This window comes from Chanos chanos, chromosome 6, assembly GCF_902362185.1.
Source record: "Chanos chanos chromosome 6, fChaCha1.1, whole genome shotgun sequence".
NCBI lineage: Eukaryota > Metazoa > Chordata > Actinopteri > Gonorynchiformes > Chanidae > Chanos > Chanos chanos.
Window position 1 is genome coordinate 14,258,377 of NC_044500.1, and position 20,922 is coordinate 14,279,298.

At 42.0% G+C, this 20,922-nt stretch overlaps 1 protein-coding gene across 1 annotated transcript in view; it reads right to left on the bottom strand.

Annotated features, from left to right (window-relative positions):
• tyw1 (tRNA-yW synthesizing protein 1 homolog (S. cerevisiae)) overlaps nt 1–20,922 on the bottom strand; it is a 41,573-nt gene that overhangs the window by 19,479 nt on the left and 1,172 nt on the right. Inside the window, exons 4-12 of the mRNA XM_030777450.1 lie at nt 20,820–20,921; nt 19,813–20,007; nt 19,389–19,667; nt 18,759–18,878; nt 11,029–11,164; nt 7,639–7,691; nt 7,360–7,478; nt 5,448–5,557; nt 823–1,000 (exon numbers count right to left, since the gene is read on the bottom strand). Coding sequence (XP_030633310.1) covers nt 823–1,000; nt 5,448–5,557; nt 7,360–7,478; nt 7,639–7,691; nt 11,029–11,164; nt 18,759–18,878; nt 19,389–19,667; nt 19,813–20,007; nt 20,820–20,921 — 1,292 coding nt within the window. The remainder of the gene's footprint in view (nt 1–822; nt 1,001–5,447; nt 5,558–7,359; nt 7,479–7,638; nt 7,692–11,028; nt 11,165–18,758; nt 18,879–19,388; nt 19,668–19,812; nt 20,008–20,819; nt 20,922) is intronic.

The window sequence follows — 20,922 nt, forward strand, 5'->3', positions numbered from 1 at the left end:
CTGACACAGGCAGGCAAAGTGCTGAGATGAGTGAGGAAAAAAAAAAGATAGTGAGGGAGAAAATGTCTTTGTTCCCTCCGCTGGACTTCGTTTTAATTGTGTTTCAGGGGGACGTGTGTCTTATCGTCTTCTCCGGAATGGCACACATCCCGAAAATTAATACTGCCATAAGTTGACAAGCGTTTACTCCTCTCAAAAAAAAAAAAAAAAATCTGTTCCCATTATCCAACATTATATTTCTGTGCCAAAAATAACTGGGGCTTATCTGTGTTCAGATTCCAAACAGAAGTTGTGTACAAGGGAAGATCAGGACGCATTACACAGAGGTTGTAGAAAGCCAATTACACATATACCGCTGATGGAAAAATTCCTGGACAACTCCTACGTCAGTTGCTGAGGAGCAGACCACAAACAGGGCTATAACTTACAATTCTGTTCCTGATTTACTTTTATTGGCCCAGGAACAGCCCAAAACAAAGAGAATCACAGGGACTCCACAGAGGCATAAACACATTGGACGTTCCTCTGAGAGTCAGTTCGATGTGATTGGTAGGTAAGGACTGGCAAGCTTCAGGGTCATCCAAATAAATTAGAGACGAGTCTTGACACCAATTTGTTTTTCCGTCTCTCTGCATGCGTACTGAACTCTGACAAATGAATAATGAATGTGCCTGTGTACACACCAGTATCTGAGAAGGTAAACTTAAACCCTGAAACAAAATCTCATCGAATAATAATCATATTCAGGAGAGCGGCAGACTGGTATGGGGCGAAAGGGGGCAAGGGCGTGGAGGTGTTTGGATGTGGAACCTTTAACTGTACCTAATCTCCTCAGGGAACTGGGCGTTTGTAACCAGGAAACTGGAGATGTGCTTTTGGTGCAGAAGCTTCAGGAAGGAGTTGATCTCAGGGTACATAATGGGCTCTCCCACCAGAGACAGGGCACAGTGTTTTACAATCAGTCCTTCCTCAAACCGCTCCGGCCGGACGCCAGGAACCCCTGTCAATAAACACAACACGCTCACTTATAACACTCCAAGATTGTTAATTACAAGGAAATTCTATCAATGAACAGAACACATGTTCTATAATCGGTACATACTTTGAGTAATTACAGTGATATGTGGCTATGTGCTGACATAAACACATTTAAAGAAAGGTTTCTGAAAGCAGAATTCAGCATCGGAACAATTAAAGCGCTCAGGTGAAAAGACTCCGAATCCGCCGCTATTTTTGGTCGCAACTTTGGTTTCACAAAGGCCAGCAGACGCCCCCCTCCCAGCCAGTTCTCGAGAGGGACCTGGCGTTCACATGTAAGCTGTGTACCCACAGCACAGTTTGTTGTCTGGCCTTTTATCTACTCTGTGTGTGTTCATTTGTTAGTATGCTTATTCACTCACAGACAGGTCATCATGTCTCACTCCTGCTGCCTGTTGTATTGATGTTATTGCTAAATGTCAGCTATGCAATGGAACCGAACTAGATGCAGTCTATATGAGAGACAGAAGGGGTAGGGGGGCATCATGTGTGGTTCAAACACACAAACATACTCTCTCTTTCTCACATACACACACACACATAGATATACACACACACACACACCTGACCCTGCCTCAGAGATTGGACAAAGGCCACCACTCTCCACAGTGGAGCACTCATTCTTTCTGGCTCAGATACATCAGCGCTGATTTCTTGGCAAACAAAAGAGGTTGTGTTGCCACTGCTTACCGACATACATCCTGCCCTTTCACGGTGTCTATTGAGCATCAAATAAAGGATCCACCACAAAAGAAATCAATATTACCACAGCAGGCATTGAATCAAATGCATCAAAGCATTCAATCGTTTATTTACACGGACATAGTGGGGAACCAGGGTATGCTTTTGCATACAGCTACTTTGTTGCTGTGTAGTTCTGCTGGTGATAAATTGATAATAAAGGTAATAGACCAAGAACCAATCTCTTTATAAAAGCGCTATGTATTCTAAAAGGCTCTTACCGCTGGTGAGCGAGGGAGCTAAAATCATGCCTCGTACGATAAGCTGTCTTGCATTCTCCGCTTGCTGTGTTTCATTATCATAATGCCAATAGCAACACAACATAAACAGCAACACTACTGAGGCAGTGGAACTGGAATGAACTTGAAATGGAGTGATATCAGCGAAAGACAAATGTCTGTAATGTAGGTCATCACCATCACCATCATCATAATCATCATCAGGCTTTGAAACAGCAAACGTTCCCAAAACAGAAACAAATCTTCCAGAGAGACGCACTCTCAAAATCGACTCTCAGTCTGCGCCACTCTGAAAAGTGACATTTCAAGCCCACGTTTCCAGAGCAACACCAGAGCCTCAGCTAAGAAGAGATCTGCATTTCTTCTCATGTCATTCACTGTGCATGAATATTTCAAACAACAGAGGAGAGGGGCTAAAAACATCAAACAGACAAACAAAACAAAATCTCTAAATCGCTCTATTCTGAGACGCCGAGAAGAGAGTCAAGCGGTGAAATAAAAACAGGTGTATGAAAGGAAATGTTATGATGGCAAAGTCAAATCACCCCAAAGCGATCAGGAGTCATTTCCATCAAAGCCACGCGATGACGGCCCTAGCCCCCAGGCCGTCTTCCTCTCGCCCGGCTTGGACGGAAGTCAAACTGCACTGCGACTGTCTATAAGCCAGGTCCAGAGGTCAAAACGTCTGGGTATTGGAGAACAGCTTAAAGGAGGTTCTCTCAGCTCTGAAACATGCTTTTGCATTTTCCGTTTTCTACACCGAGGTTACTGAACAAATAAGACGTTACCCCGGCGTAACATCAGGAAAATCATTTGGTTCTCTTTATTCATACGCTATTTATTATAAAAGAGTTCGGGGAGATAAGATTAGATCACAAAGGGCAAAAGGTAAATAACAGCTACCACTCCCCAGTTTTCTCCAGACACTGACGTCATGGGCATGGAAAAGGGAGATGCTGGGTTGTAATCATTTTTTCTGACACGTACTGATTAGCTTACATACCTAAGCTTATTTTAGCAAACTGCATAGTAACTCCTGATCTATTACAACTGGCTACAAAGGCATTCATCTTTTGTGTAGAATCAGCCTACAGTCTAACCTGTATCTAATTAACTGTTTGTCTATAAGAATAGGCGTGCAATCAAGAGAGGATGAAACTGGCTACATGTGTGAACTGAAAATCTAAGCCACTTTCACAAATTCACAGCCGGGGCACACTGGTAATGGTTTAAGTGTGACTTGATTATATGACTGGATTACATGATTGAGTGCTAGTTTTATAATTAAATTGTAATCTACCTGGTAGCCTACGGGCCCATTTTAGTCATACAATACCATGGTCAGTTGGAAGAGGGTTTCTCTGAACATTAGGAATAAATTACATCTGACACGATCTAAGGTGAACATGAATTGTATGTAGATATTCAATGCACTGAATTGATAAACTCTGCTGGTACTGACAAACCATTTGACATTTACATTTTGTTTCGGATATTTTATAACTAAATGTCAATAATATGACTATGTCAGTTGATCCCCTATAACATTTCCAGAAGTTCATCGAACTATTTACAAATGTCTGCGTTTCACAGGAATGGCTCTAAGAACTGTGTTCTGGCCAGGACTTTACGAGACACATACAGAGATCCTCTTTGCTGGGCACCACAATCATATAAAATATATTGAAAATTATATAGAATTATGTCATTTGTGAAATAATTCCAGGGTGGTTTCAGTATTGTGGACAGATAATGATACAGACTACCAAGGCCTGTGTTTTTATCTCTTTGGGGGGATTTTGTTGTAGCCTAAGCATACAACAAGACTGTGGCTTGTGGTAACCTTATGGCATTGTTTTAGAGATAGCTGACAGGGGAAGTCATCCACAGAAATTGATTCAAACAGGTCCATGTAGTTTTGCGAGCGCAGAGGTTTATCTGAGACAGCTGCTCAGTAGCTGTTCACTGGGTGTCTACAGGAAAGGTCCACTATTTGGTTCGCATCCAAAAAATCATTGCATGGGAGAGATGGGAATAATTAGCTGCTTTTTTCTCTTCGTTTGGCATCAACATCTGATATGTACAAATGAGAAACGACCATCAATTCATTTATACCTCAGTATCTACCTCGGGGTATCATTGCCTGCCCCCCCAAATCTGCTTTGCACAAGTTATTTATTTATTTACTCATTTATCAAACAACAACAAAACATTTGTCTGTACTTGTTCCCACATATAATATTCATTTCACTCCACCTGTATATAACTCATGTATAACTTATCCCTTGTACCTTATCTGTAAATATTGCCTTATAGGCAACCTATTTTCATTATCTGTATATATTTCATGTTTATATAACCATATATCAGATATACTCTCACCTGTATATACTGCCTCATCAGCACCTTTTTCTACTATTTGCACTTTCTGCTTCGACGTAAAACTGCATTTTGTTCTACTTGTAATATGTGCAATGACAGTAAAATTGAATCTAATCTAATCCAATGTAATCTAATCCAATGTTATCCTCTTTCTATTACTAATTGAGAGATAATGAAATTAAATGAGATTTTTCTGTTTTTCAATATGCAATAACAAAATAAAAATCAAATGGTATTCCTGCTGGTTCTAAAAGGAGCAGTTTGGCTTAAAATCACCATTGCCTAGGTTATCAATGCCAGATAGGCAATTCTTAAAGTCAGCGAGTAGGCCCTGGCAGGCACAAAGTTACCTTCGGGGAAACGCAGGGAAATTGAAGCTCCTGTCTTCTCGGCTGGCTGTAAATGAATTCTGGGAAATATGTGTTAACTATTTGATCTCGTGCTGTCAAGCTGATCAAATCAAAACGTCTCTTTTTTTTTTTTTTAATAATGCAGCCTGGCATGGCTGCAATAACAATTCGAAGCATCTGACTGCAGGCGAACTGACAGGGCGCAAATGAATAAATTAGGCCTGAGTCTCACTGTGCTGAAAGCTTCCAATATCATTGCCTTGCTCAGGACAATGTGACAGCCAAATATCTCTCTGCGTCACTCAGGAAGTCTCAGAGAGCAGAGGGTTTTTTTTTTTTTTTTTTCCCAAGACGTAGACTGCTTTTTGTCACAGCGTATTATTGCGACGGCAGTCATAATCCAAATGCCTCGTTTTTTCTTTAGTACAGGCCCGGGAAGATAAATACTGCATTCTCTCTCCTCTCCTCCCTCAAAAGACAAGCAGGTCAGCCGAATGAGTAAAAGAGATACTTCCATCTAGCTTAAACAGCACTCAACAGTTTACAAAAAAAGCCAGCCACAACGACGACGGTACACCATACAGAATCGTTGAGGCACTGTATTCAGATCTCTATAACTTTAATCATTATTGATTATAAGCGTTGGTAAAAGGTCTTAAAGGCGAGGGCAGACGCTGTCAGGGTATCGTGCACTTACCTCTGAACTGTCTGATCATGCTCTGGTGGTTCTCCACTGCCTCCTGTAGGATTTTCTCAGCCGGATCCATCTTCCAACGCCACTCTGTGCCCACCGGGTTGGTATGGTGTCTGCGGTGAGACAATGTGATAGGACAGCTCCTGTCAGCAAAATTCCGTCCCTTACCTCAAAAACCCCAGGCGGTGCTCTCAAAGCTCCCGGGGAAGGGGGAGAGGAGGGGAGGGGGACAAGTTGAGCCATCTGAACCTCAGACCACCGCCCTTTAAATTGGCCTCTGACTACCTTATGAGCATCTCTCACATCAGCCGAAAGGTTATAACAGAAATGCCTCCGAGCTGACCGGTGACGTGGAGAAAGTAAAAAGAGTTCAGCCCTGCTCTCCACACGGTGACACATTTATTCATACTCTCCTCACATCTACGAAAGACTATGCCAACTGACACTGCTGTCAGTACTGATTTAGTGAGTGAGCCAGATTGAAAAAAAAAAAAGTCAATATGGCACGGATAAAGGACCCCAGAAGTACACTGGTTTCATGGCTAAGTTCTAACTCCTTAAGAACTTCTCCTGGGCCGCTGCATATCCGTCCCGGCCCGTTCCCTTAAGTATTACAGCAGGCATAAACATTTCTCCTTGGCACCCTGACCTGAAAGGGAGCAAAGCAGCTATTCACCACCAAAAAACGCTTTATCTTTGTTTTCCTGCGCCGCTCAGCGAGAGAGAGAGACACAAACACACTCCACCAGCCGTTGCAGTGCTGGCCTTCTTCTGATTGATTTACTCAAGTGCCCCACTCGGCTGAATTAGTGTTCTGGAAAGCAGTTCGATATTTCTACAAATCTAACGTTTACTTAGAGCCTTGTGCTAATCTATTTCAAAACCTTGAGCGCAATTTAAAATGTTGTCTTCTACTGTTGCTGTAAACGATGTGAGGATTCACACAATATGTGGTGAAGAAATGGGTTAAAAAAAAAGTAAATTAAATTACCAAGTAAATAACTGAGTCACCGTGGCTTAGTCCCACAATGTACTTCAAATAAAGTGTAGTCTTAACCACCCTGCACTCCAGATATTTTTGTCATGTCCACAGACCTAAAATAACTGATTATAATACGACATCCAAAAGTATGAGGTCCAAAAATGAACGGTGATCACAAGACAAAATCAGCACATAATTAGGTGCAATTATTTTAGCGCGCTCTCGGGAGCGGGTCTGAGGGCACGTCAAACGTCTGGACAGCAGAACAAGATTCTGCACATCCTGTGTGCAGGGCGTCGTGCATTGTTTGTTTAGAGACTTTACATCTGTCCCACACACACACACACACTAACCTTAAAGTTTGCTCTTAGTCATATCATTTTTCTCTTGCCTGAACTTTTTTACTCACTCCCCTGGCTTTCAGCGCCACTGGCTTAAATGTAATACCACAGGCTAAATCGACATTTCTGTGTTGAAAGGAGTCATCCCAGATCGCGGCTTCAGCGGAGATGCGGAGATTGTGTGTGACAGCCCTCCACTGTAATACAGACTGCTGGAGACCTTTATTCCATTAGATGAGAACTAAGGAGTTGCTAACCCTAGCGCTCCCCCCCAGTGTCATCACGAATCAGCATAGCTGTGTCTACCTTTGCACTTTCAATTAGTGTGGCTATTAATCAATGCAGTTTGTTGGACCTACGGGTTCTCTGACGCTAAGTGCTGGAATCACTCAATGCCAGAAACAGTTGATTGTTTTCGTCGTTATTAATGAGACATTAGAATGATTAGAGGTTTCACCAGCATAGAGCGAGCAACAAATTGTTCAGGTGTAAGGAAGAGCCTCATGAACGATTCCAGGATGCAACTTGCCCGGATGAATATAGAAAGTCTATAGAAACCATTTTCAACAAGCAGAAAACAACATTATCTTACCTCCAGCAAAAGACACACTTATTAGCACAGGCAAGGCTTGGGGTGGTCTCCATACAACGGTGAGATTCAATGCCATAAAAGGTGTGCTTGTAGCATCCACCTCTTCCTCGAAGCATTGACTTGTGGAGAAAAAGAAAATGTCATTTGGGAGGTGTTTCCCAAGAGAATAAATTTAGGACTTTCTCTGAATGACTATTAATACCTTATTGTCAGAGAGAATGCATCAGGATAGAGACGTTAGGTGATGTAACATGGAGTCATTCAGAGCCAAATTCTTACCTTAGTCCAACGACACAATTTCACCCCTGAGTGACTTCCTATCAGTTTGTACCCTGCAAAACAGACCAAGACAGAGAAACACAGAAACGGGGATTACTTATATTAACATCAAGAGAATTGGATTTACCACAGATTCATTATTGACACGCTTAAAATACCCCAGGGTCACGCTGAGATAAAGTAGGTGAATCAACATTTCTTTTTCACGATCTCATTAGCGAAGTGTTTCAAAATAATTCCACAACTTCTCCGAGACTTCTGCAGTGCATACATGTAAAAGCCAATATCAAACACCTCAGCTTCTTATGTTTCACCGTATCGACACGCAGCGTCTTCAGCGACATAATGACTGTGAGACTCTAAGAGTAGCCTTCATGTTAAGGAATCCCCAATAGTCCTTCATCGGATCAAGCCTGGATGATACGGTCTCAGCCTGAAGAGTTTCAGCCTTTACTCTGACAGATTTTTCTGATGTAAGCAGATCAAACAGAATACTTTTATTTGTACCCTTTTAATCATTTCTCAACGTTCCGAGCAAGACCGGCCCATGCATCAGCACATTACATCTAAAACCCATTTAAAAAAAAAAAGAAAGAAACACATTCAGCAAGAAGACTGTTTCTTTACGACACACGTTCTACTCCAGACAATTCAGCAAGAAAAGCGAACAAACCTCACGTACTGAATGCTAATATTTGTCTTGGAGAGCTATGGATACAGGTTCCTGCGTTGTTAAGTCCAAGCACGGTGTGATTTCCAATGTCTCTTAAGTAACTTCTGTCATCCTAAAGGTACACAGGTACATTCTCCCAGCAATGTGAAGTACCCACTAGGGAACTGAACTCAATTTAGTATTTAACCTCATACTCCAGGGCCATCGCACAGGCTATCCAAGAGGCCAAGCACACGCTCAGGGTAGTGTGTATTATAAAAGTTCACACAGTCATTCGGTCCTAGAAATATTATGGAATATAAATGTATCCAATAAATATTACATGTCAGGGAAACTGCCAGAAAAACACAAGGGGGGAAAGGGAAGCAAGTAACTCAATGCAGTAAACTGCTGAGCAGTTAAGATGGTGAAAATCCCAAAGGATAAGATAATACGGACCCTCGTTTCTCTCCAACATCTCTCTCTCCCAGCTCTCCTCAGCTACATGAAAGGGAGTGATGGAGGCTGAAGGAGTGCTGGAAGCAGTGGAAAGCAGGGAAGCATGCGAGTGGGCCGTGCGTTAATGATCCTAATGCAAAGTCTCTTTTTTTTTTCCCCCCCTGTGTTCATTAGGGTAAACTCTACATCAAACAAACGCTCGTCTTTTATGTCTGCAAATAGCTCGGTGGAGTCATGATGCAAGGATAGGTGCGCTAGATCAGCTCTCTAAATAACTCCATGTTTGGATAGTGCCACAGAGCAGAATGCTGGACCAAAATTCTCTGGATAACAGTTTAGTGCTTGGTCAGTTTAAACAAAGCTGTGAAGAACTCTTGCTCGACCGATTAACAAACAGCGCGCATGAAGAACTGAAAAATAGGTGTGTTTTTTTCCTCCTTTTTCAAAGCTTAATCTAGTCTTCAGAGCCACCAAGGGCAAGTGCCGTAAGCCGAATACGAGGCAAATTTTAAATACGAATTGAAAAATAAGGTATTTGGTTCCATCTGTCCCTCACAGGCCAATAGCACTAAAGGTTCACAATGTAAATGTACAAAACTAAGCAAATCATGTTTAGCACGGTGATGAATTTCAGGTTTACAAGTGACAACAGCACAATCTCAGAAGAGAGGTCAGAATTACCAAGAAATCATCAGATCGCCATCCTTGTTTCTTTCTTTTTCAATAATGCCCATCCTGTATGTAACAAAACCGAAAAACTACAGATCTTTTTTTATCTAAAACGACAATCAAGAAATAAAGAAAACCAGCAACTCTTCTGCAAACATACCCTAAAACTTCATATGTTATACGGAAATCTATGATATACTGACAGCATAATTTGAACGCAGATTAAAATGGCATATTTGGCTGTTGATCCAAAGTTCCACCGAAAGCGCTGTCATTACTTCCTGCTCAGTATTCTCTTAGAAAACGCTACATTTCCATATCCGGTACGCCTTAAAAGCCTGCGAACCCCAACTCACTCAAACATCTTGAAATCTTATCTAATAAAGTCTGATGGGATCATCTGTGTTTAGCATTAAAGACGTACATAAGTTAAAAAAAAAAAAAAAAAAAGCAAAGTTATAAGCCAAGGCCTTATTATAGTTAGTTACATAAGATCATAGATGTAGCTCTCCTCCTGACTCCAGGCTAGGTCTACCGCGGCATCGGGGATCTCAGTAAAATTACAGCGGATGGTTTATGTATCCGTGTGTGTGTGAGGGTCTATTCAGCGCACTCGTATGAAACACACACACCACTGGTATGGCATAATACTCAGCACTTCCAGAACACCTCAGGCAAATAGGGCGACAAGCCTTCGTTTTCGAGGCAAATATTTACGCTTTTTGCAACATTATGATGTAATATACATGAAACATACAATACCGGTATAATATAAACCACAGAAAAGAAAGGTTGGAGGAGGAGGGAAAGCATTTTTGGTTCATTACGAGTCAAAGTCACTTCAGCGTACACTTCAAGCCAGAGAGGCAGGAGTGAGAGCTATGTAGCTTGAAGCCATATCGCCCTTGTGAGTTTGTGTAGAAGCTGGAGACAGGCGGTGCTAATGAAAGGTGTGGAGTTCCAGGACTCTGGGGAGTTCCAGCACTTGGTGTGGGGGGTTGGGGGGGGGGTGTAATTGGACTTTGCTGCATCATTAAGCCCCGTTAGGCACAGTCACATCAAAAAGCTGGTTCTATCAAAGTGTGGTTCAATTTCACTCCAGGGGGGCTGGATTTATTTCACAGCAAAGGTAAAAGTTGCAGTGAGGTGGCTACGTCATTAGGAACTTGAATTTGAAATAGCCTCACAGTGAGAAATTGATGACAGGGTGAAAAAAATTGAAGCATGAGTGAAAGTAAGATGTGTTGTTCCACGTATGATGTTTTCATGGCACAGAAGTCCTCTGTAATTACTGCTGATGTCAAGAAACCTGAGAGTTTGACAGGTGGGAAAAAAAAGGCTACACAGGCAAGCAATTAATACAATTGAGGAAACAGGAAACAATTTCCAGTAAAGGAGCAAACAACTCTCTTCAGTATGAACTGAAGTTGCATGTTTTAAGCTGCTAATTTGTGTCAACCTTTAAAACATTTGACATTGAGGCCTGAACACACATGAAATTACTTCTCTCTATAATTTTGCCTCTGGCACAGCCATGGGGCTTGACAGGTCGTCAGAGACACCTAAAATCATTTAACACACACACGCACACACACACACACACATCGTACCTTGCTTAGTGAGCGCTTCCCTTAGAGCAGGAGTGATCATCTCTCTCCTCTCTTCTTCCATCTCAGTCTTCTTCACACCGTTCAGTTTGGACACTCTAACCCTGTGAGACTCCTCTTCTTCACCTTCCATCTTTCTCTGCAACAGAGAACCCAGGGGTTGGATACACACGAACATCTTCATCTTAGCTCTGTAGCTCATGGCAAATTTGCTAATGGATGAACCAAAACATTACAGAGGGAATTCAACTGCGCGTAAAATTACAGCGACAGATGAATGTTTTTCACGTATTGTTCAATCCTAATGTTGGTCTTTCCTTAACACCATAGAAACTGCATGGGATAAATCTTAAGAATTATAACAGTAATTCTCTGTATATTTACTATGTTACAAAAATATAGTAAGCTCAGGGGACAAAAAGAACAGGATGACACTTCATTCACTAAATTAAAGTGCGTGTGGGGTTTAAACTGGGTCACGAGGTGGGACTAATTTCGTAACCTCGATTAATGGCAATTTCTTTCACTTCTCCCATGACGGTATAAATTTCTGAGTAGAGATGCTGGGAGCATTTTAATTATAGTGATACTGCTTTGTCTTACCGATGCTTCTCCGAATAATGACAGAAGTTTTGCTTTTAATTAATCAGCTTCATCTGAGTGTTAAATAACAAAATTAAACCTATTTAAGCAACAATTATGATTAATATCATCTCTGTCACAATATTTTCTTAATATTCTGAATCAGCACCTAATTAAAAAAAAGAACCTATAGTATCTATACTTATTAAGGAATACCATTAAAAAAAAAAGAAATTGGCAGTTCTTTGGCTGTGAAAAAGTCCAAAGGCCTTCAAAGATATTTAAGACATAAACCCTCCTTAAAACTGAGATGAAATCATTTTTTGGACATTTGGATGATGTAACATCATATCACATTCAAAGTGCACCCTATTCTTCCTTTTTGAACTACCGTGACTATTTCCTCTCAGAGCCTCTTGAAATGCTAAACAGCTTCAACTGCAGAGGACAAATCTGAGAAAAGGCAAAGACTTGGTTACAGGTCAGTCAGATGATCTTATCTGCAATATGTAAAACCTGACAGGTAAATGGAGATTACCTCTCTATTTTTAGCCAGTTTTACGTAAGTTAATATTACACCGGATGTCATAATTTATGAAGAGCGAGAGGGGGAAACGTGACCTGGGCATGACATCACCATTCATAAGTTGAGATGAGCCATACCATTTAAATTCAGGTAAGGCATAAAATTATTCAGAACCAATATTCTCTTGGCGACGCTGGAGGGTAGTCATTTCATGAATGGGCCAAATAGATCAGATGGCTGCTGTCAGAGTTAAAATGCAACTGATGATCTCTGTTTGTAGAGCAGACTGTTGTGCTCAAGTCGAGCCGCTGTGCCTTGCAGCTATATTCTTTCTCTCCTAACTCCAGTCAGACAAATCCAGGTGACCTCTGGTCAAAGAAAGAACTATTCTCAGATATGTTCCAGGGGGTTTGGCCTGTTTAACATGCTGGGCTTTCCAAAAAACAAAATATGTGTGTCCCAGGATAAGTAGCCCATCACGCTGTTTGGCGCTCCCGGGCCCCAGACGGGCTGAAAACGGATTCGGCTGCTGCAGCTCCACCGGCGAATTCCTTTCTTTCTCAGCTAACAAGGAGTCTTGGGGGCCATTGTAAGGGGGCAAGATATAAAAGACGTGACTGGACGCCCGGAGTAATATAACAGAAAGAATAAAAATAGCTATATTACCAAAATGTTAATAAATTAAATGGATGCTTTTGATCCTCTTCTATCCTTTTCCTTTTAGAACTCATATTACTATTCAAATCCCTCCTCTACCAGACTCCTGTCCTGTAATGTGGCTGCTCTGGTTGTACCCAATGACCTCTCTTTCCAGGTGAGACAGGTGCCACAAGAAATCCCTTCATGTTTCCTCTTGCTGCAACTATGCTTCTGCTGATTGGCTAAAGAGCAGCGAGTGTCCCTTGAGTAAACTCCAACAAGAAGACCACAAGCGGTGTGTGCGTTTGGGGTGGGGTGGGGGGGTTGGCAAGTGAATGATAAGGCCGTTCACAGCGAGACCTGTCGCGTAGCTGAAACGTTTAAGATAAAGCTGACCAGGCTGCAATCCATCACCCAGAATCCATCCCGCTGTCACCGCGCATACCGGCGCTATTAAAGCTCAGGCAAGGAGGTGCGTTCTCCCCGGACTGACAGAACCGGAGCAGCTCTCCTCCGCCGGAGACGCTCCATTTCCCCCGGAGCTGCCCATGCGAGTGACAGCGGTGATGTGGGCAGCGGCCCGGGAGAGGACGGGCCTGGCAGCTGACACATGCAGACTGACACCCAGTCGCGGCGATGCCGAGACGATCGGCCTGCTCTCCATCCCGCCACTGCTACCCACACACTGCTGCCTTCCATTTACCTCACAAGACAGCCAAACCAGCAGTCCAGTGGGACAGCACCTGTCTCAATGGAGACCATTCTAGTATTACCGAGATGTATACACATAAATGCAATGAGTATTTTAGGAGATGCAGAAAACCGGTTTATAACTTGGCAATTAATTATAAAGTATAAACTGTATAATAGCATCAAACACATGCTATTACAAAGGACAAGTCTTAGATATTAGTTATTAGGTAATATGTATAGTGTACTTCCTTCGTATACGATTCAGGGAAAACACACCAGCTCTGACAGGAAAGAAAGAGAACACGTATACAGTAGCTTAGGGGAGGTTTGCTAGCGTCTGACACTAGCGTCAAGGCTAATGAGAGGTTGCCAGTGGAGAATGTCTGCCAATCATCTTATCATCTTATCTTACGGCAGATATAGGAGCGAGAGACGTTTTCCCATCCTTAAGGTCCCAAAGCCCTAATTACCAGTTCCAAATTAGATTGGGAAAAGGGCCAGCAGGGAACCAGAACCATATCTGATCTGATTAACCTCAACACTCCTCCAAGAAGGGAAACAGGAGCAGACCCCACAAACAGGGTCAAAGCGGCAAAAGAGCCCCAAAGACCAGGGCTCACACATCGCTGCTCCTCTGTGTCATGTACACAACAGTAAACACGCTATGATAAATGAACCAAAACCTGCTGCTCAGTGACCCCGTATGAAGACACAGGAAACAGAAAACAAACGTACGCCTTGGAGATCTTTTGATACCTCTAAATACGAGTAGAATGTATAACGCTATTTGTTGTTACTGAGGCTTGAGCCGGAATGATGACTGACTTATCCAGTGTTCCTTCAGAGATGGAGAGCAGAAAAAAAAACAGATATAAAATAACTACGGAATAAGATATAACAACCTGGACGGGCATTTTATGCACAGAGTTATAACTTTTAACAAAAATCAAAGAAAGAGAAACAAGCTGTCATCAACTGAGCGATGTGTTACATTAAACAGTCTCAACTTTGCAGCGTGACAGGCCATTGGTAATTAATTACTCTGGGTTCCCCAATGACTGCCCTGACTCAATCTTTGTACCCTGTAGTGAGCCATACCATCTTTGTGCCTGAGGACCCAAAAACAGCTCACATCCAGGCTGAACAAAAGACATCGCACGTCATGCGTATACTGGTTAACCAAAAGACATCTCACATTCTGTGTATTACAGCTGACTCAAAGACATCTCACATTCACATGTATACAGTTGATCAAGGTGGTACCCATCAGTTTTACCATATGCACTATAGGTACATACACCCCAGCCTGCTCCAGGCAACGCCATACTGGCAGCCAGGTGGTAGTCTCAACACATTCAAGCAGCAAACCAGACAACTCTGGCAGAGCAATATGAGAAATGCTTTTAACCTTAACCTGGAGCAACCAATATTCTGTCACAGACAGACCTAAAGCACTGCCACAAATTAAATTTCCGTGGATTGAAATGTATTATGTATAAATTTAGACAACACAAACATTTAAACCAATGCAAGTTAGACACTGGTTGCCAGATACAGCGACGAAAAACTCATACGGAGAGCTTTGAACACTACCCACCACAAATTCACTCCCAACAACCGATAAGATTAATTTTACAACTCTGTTTTTTGTTTCCTGAATACCCAGTGCTAATGTGAAGCTCTGCCTGAAATAAAGTAGCACTATAGCTTTATACATAGTTACAGCCAAGCACAGCCTACACAAAATCTTGTAGACACACCTTACACAATGCATCGCATGTCCACATCTGAGGCACTGAGAAATTTAACATGTACAACTGGTTGTCTCTACTGACATCCTCAAGAAACATTTAAGCCTACTCTCCAAAAAAACAGGGCACGCTGCATATGACAAGAACGACAGACTTGTGAAAAAAAGAGGTTGTAAAAAGTCAGAAAACCACTGAAACATCTTATCTTTCAAAGAGGAGAGTGCTGCCAGGTAAAAATGGAATGGATTACTCAAGTCCAGTTCTCCACATGAAGCCCCTTCAAAACTGCATCTCTAATGCCCTCTACAGACCGCACTGAGAAAGAATATTTTGAGGCAAAATGAAATTAACTCAATCCATTCACTCAGTATTTGATAACACTATTCTCAATGCCTCCCCAGAGGTTCATGAATTAATGACTTCTCATCACGAAAAAAACGACTCACTGTTGAATCATGAAGTTCCCCTCCATGGCCTTTTGAATCTTATCTTAACAGAGCCCTTAGAACTGGTTATAAATATTTTATCAGAAAAAAAACTTTCCCAAAGCTTATTAACTTCATGCTGTATCTTTCTGTTCAGATACTGTTGCAATATGCTCCAAGTAATTACACACTTCATTTAAAGACAAAGGAACCTCTGAGTGGATAAATAGTGTGATTTTTAAAAGCTTCACCCTGAATGAGAGATATTCTCTATGAGAGCTCAAAATACAGTTGATGAGGACTTTTAATCAAACTTATTTTGACTCATAAAGACTGCTTTTGTCAATTACAAAGAGTGCTGCAATCGTAGCCAAACACCAAATGAAAGATACACAGCAAATCTGTAGAAAGCAACAAACAAGGCTACATTCCTCCATCTGCAAACAAAATACTTCTATACATGGTGAAAGAAAACTGAGGGAGCCCGTGTGTGTGATGGCTGTGATTTGTTTTTAACAGACAGCTGATGTGAATCCGAGGAACTGGTTCTGTGGTCTGGGCATGTATGCTGTCAGACAGCTCAGCGGAGAACTAAAACACTGAATCTCCAGGACAGAAAGAGCTTTAAAAAAAAAAAAAAAAAAAAAAAAAAGAAAGCAACCAATAACCAGCATGAGACTTGTCATCCAGAACAACCCCAGCTCTTACATGAAGTACAAAATTCCAGGTGATCATTTTGTGGTTTGTCACTCCAAGACGTGAAAATAAGCCACGTTATCATGTTAAAGCCAAAGAAACCCCATAAAAAAGCTCAAATTAGAGACAGTTGTTGTTGTTGTCATTGCTAAGGATGCAGATACTTTATTATGGTATAAAAATGCCGCTCTAAGTGTGTCATGTTGGACTTGGTAAGAGGAGAGGGATCCTTGCGGCTCTACCCTGTAACAGCCGTTGGTCCAGAAGTGGCTGCGACTGAGTGGGGGAGATTTCTCCCTGCTCCTGTTTCCTGAATCTCTCCTCCACACAGGCCTGCAGAGTGGGCGTCAGCGATCACAGTTCACAGTTACGCAAATCCTCCCGTTGCCTGCTGGAGCTGCTGTCTACTGTAGCTGCTAAACCATCTGCCACCCTAGTCTCTCCCTCAATGAAACCACTCTTTCCTCTTCTTTCCTCTGTTTTGAAGGGCTTAGAAAAAAAAATGTACGGTGTAGTACTTGTGAATCTGTTGAATGGCTACGCATTCAATAAATTCAACACAGGCTCTGCCTGTCAACTGCACCTCCCTCTACCCCACTCTTTTCATCAAAGAATGGGAAGTGTACAAGCTCTTCAACTGCCAAAAAAGCTGAAAAGCAACCAGCCCAGAGTGAGTCCCCCATGCTATACTGAAGGACTGTGCTAACCATTTAGCACAATTGTTCACAGGTCTGTTGAACCAGTCTCTGAACCAGTGTACAGTTTCTGCCTGCTTTAAATCCTCTTGTCATTGTACCTATACCCAAGAAATACATGATAACCAGTTTTTAAAATGACTACAGACCTGTTGTCCTCATATCTGTCGTCATAAAAATATATGGACACTTGCTGTCGACACTTGGTGGCTCTGCTTCCTTCAGTCCATCACAGACACACTTCTGGTGCCTTTGGAGTTTGCATACAGAGCCAAGAGCAAAGCAAAAGATGCTGTAAATATGGGTCTCCGCTATGTCCTGCAGCATCTGGACTTTCCAGGTGCATATTCAAGGATCCTGTTTGTGGATTTCATCTCGGCGTTCACTACTATTATTGCAGAAATCCTTCACATCAAACTGTCTAGGCTGAATATACCACTTTCCATCTGTCAGTGGACCAACTTCTTGACTGACAGGAGGCAGTATGGATGGCTGGGCTCTTACCTGTCAGACTCTTACTTACTGTAAGCACTGAAGCAACACAGAACTGTGTGCTTTGCCCTCTGCGGTTTTCCCTGCACAACAACAACAACTTCATCTCCACAGACTCAGCAATAAAATGACTGAGGTTGGCTGATGACACCACGCTATTAGGTCTCATTACTAATGGAGACAAGACTGCGTGAAGGACAGGGGTGGATCATCTAGTGTTACGGTGCACTGCCCACTATCTCCAGCTTAACATGGAAAATAGTTCAAATGTACAGGCCAACAGACTCCCCCCTTCACTCACCCCACTAAAAATCAACAATACAGCACTGAGAGTGGCAGATTCATTCAAGTTCTTGGGAACCACCAACTCAAATGAGATGGCAACATTACCAACATCACTTAAAAAGCTCAGAAACGGATTTACTTCCTCAGCCTCTGGAAGAAAATCAAGGTCACTCAGCACTTGTTGGTGCAGTTTCACAAGGTTACAGCGGAGAGCACCCTCACATCCTCAGACATGGTCTGATTTGGATTTGTGTGTACACTCTAAAAAGGGCAGACACTTCAAAGGGTTCTCAAATCTTCAGAGAAGGTGACTGGATGCTGTTTGCCTTATACTACAACTCAGTACAACTTCAGGGTGAAGAAACATGCGTTTCTGCGTATTTTTGGATATGGTCTAGCATGTAACTTCTCTCCTCGTTAATGTAAGTGGTGTTGTCTTCTGATTTTCACTGTCTAACGGTTTATGCTTTTTATGCTCTGTCACCCTAGATATACTGTTTTTATGTGCTCTTGACCAATGACACCAAAACAAATTCCTAGTACATATACAGCACTTGGTGGATTAAAACTGATTGTGATGTGAGTTTGATAGTAATCAAATTTTAACAGACTGGGTGCTGCCTGGTATAAACTTGAGATATAAAACTTTCAATAACAAGTTCTAACTATGGGCTACCCTTAAGGTTTCCCTCTGGCAATTCAAACATTGGTAATAGACCTCTTTCACTTTGGCTTCTGGTTTGAATTGGTCAAATTTGCATGTACATTGTGAGGCAGAAATTTAGTTTTCTAACTATTGAATGCTGTGAATAATACAAATGACACTGAAAAATGCATTGAAATACATGAAACCAGACCCAAAAAAGCTTTTTGCACAACCGAAAATGAAAACAGAACATTCAGTATTTTGTAAATACCTCCGATAAATAAATGGAGGCTGATGTTTTACCTTAGCTTTCTTCATGCTGTTCATCACATTTCCCAGATCCTCCATATCAATGACAGAACCATGGCCTGTGTCCTCCTCTGCAGCAGACTCCTCCTCACTGCTGGACTCTATCAGCTCTGCCTGAGACCCCCAAACACAGCAATGTCTGTTACCTCACAGGACCTGCTCCCCCCATAAGACCTCCCTCAGATCACAGTTCTTACTAACATATAAGGGAAAATAACTGAACAATGTCATTTAAGGCGAAGCCATATGTTTTAAAATTACTATCAGCACGAGCTGTCACCTTTTACATGTTTACTTAAATGCAAAGAGAAAGCATATGCATATTTGTGAACACCAAATTCAAACAAGACCACATGCCTTTTAAAGAAATGCTGCACAACATGTGCATCCTCTCTACTGACTGGAGGATAACAGAGGACCCATGTTGGAAGCATGACTGTGATAAGTGCCTTGCAAAATGTCACCGTAACTACTCACATTCCGTTTACACTTGTGAGTAATGGGCAGCAGAGGAACAAGCTGCCACTCTGAGTGTGGAGCAAAAAAACCAACAAAAAAACCCAAAAAACCTGTTACCATGACTACAAGAATTAAAACAGCATCTCGAGATACAAGCTAACGTACCTCTGAGCTATTCTTCTCTGGCTGTGAGTGGTTATCATCTGCTTCTTCTTTGTGCTTCTTTTTGTTCTTACAGGAGCCATTTTTGCATTTGCCACTACATGCCTTCTTCTCCCCTTTAGCCAGAGCTTGTAGACGACTCAGGAACTTGGCTTTCCAGGCCTGGAAGTCGGCCTGTATGCTTCCATTACGGCTCTTCACCACGTTGCAGTCGCCCTCTCCCCGTGTCATGATACGAGATCCGCTAAGCATCCATAGCCACTTGTCCACATTTTTGCTCACCTGAAATAAGATTATAAGGGGTTATAACCATCTTTCACAAAAGAGATTGTGCATGTACATGGCAGTCTGCTGTAACACTAACAGGAGATGGATAAAAAAAATGAACTTTTCACTTCTGCAAACAAGACTTGTGTGTTTTTCTTACCGTGTTGTAGTGGCCGACATACACAGAGTTTCCAAGGCCAAAGACGGCGTATCTTAGCCCTTTGAGGTAGGTTTTACCATATCGAAAGTCTGTGGAAGCCTCCTCAAGCCATTTACAAAACCACTCAGCATTTTCAGTGGGTTGTCCATCAGTGTATGTGGCCATGAGGAACACACACACCATTTTATTTGTGCACTGGAAAAAGAAGCAAATAAAACTTTAGTGCGGCTTCAGTGACGAAAAAAGGAAGAAGAAGAAAAAAAAACTAATCAAGCTTGCTATGGCATTTGAATGTACCATAAGCAATGAAGATCACAGACAGAATAAATCAGTTACAAGACCTTATGCAAATCCTTTTACAAAAATAATGAAGATCTGTTCAACAATAACGGCTTTTCTTCCTAAGCTTATCCCTGACTGAGCATGGCAGTTCCACGGCAACCAGTGACTGACAGGTGGACACTAAGGGTCAATGTACTGTGAATCTATAATTCAGCAGAAGGCCAGTTGCAAGCCCATGACAATTTCTCACTGTGATATTCTTATCATGGAACTGGCAGTAATTCTGTTGTACAAATACGAATGTTTCTGCCTCAGCAAACGATCCCCAAATTGACCCTGCATTGTGCGGTATTTGATGTGTGGATGGGGGCAATTAATCTCTCTGTGCTGAGAGGAATACATAACAAAGCAGAGGAATACATAACAACGCCAGAGATATGATATCTCACACACGTGCTGTACGGCAAATTCGTTTCCATTACTTCGCTCTCTGAATCTCAAAATATTGTGCACAAGACAGTTCATTTTCATTTGACATGAGACAGTAACGTCAAGGGGGCTCCATGCTCCCAGTTAACTGCAAATGTGCCCTTGAATAAGATGCTTAACATCTGGATTGGAGAGATGCGTTCCATGTTCTCTGTGTAAAAACTGTGTGTGTGAGTGTGTGTGTGTCTAAAATGCCATAAACTGATGACAGTCAGTCAAGATGAATGAGAACTCACCTCTTCTGACAATCTGTCATCTGGGTCATAATCTTTCATGTCAATTATCTCAGACTGGAAACCAAGACTTCTGACATCTTCAGCTAGCTCCTTTGCAAACCCC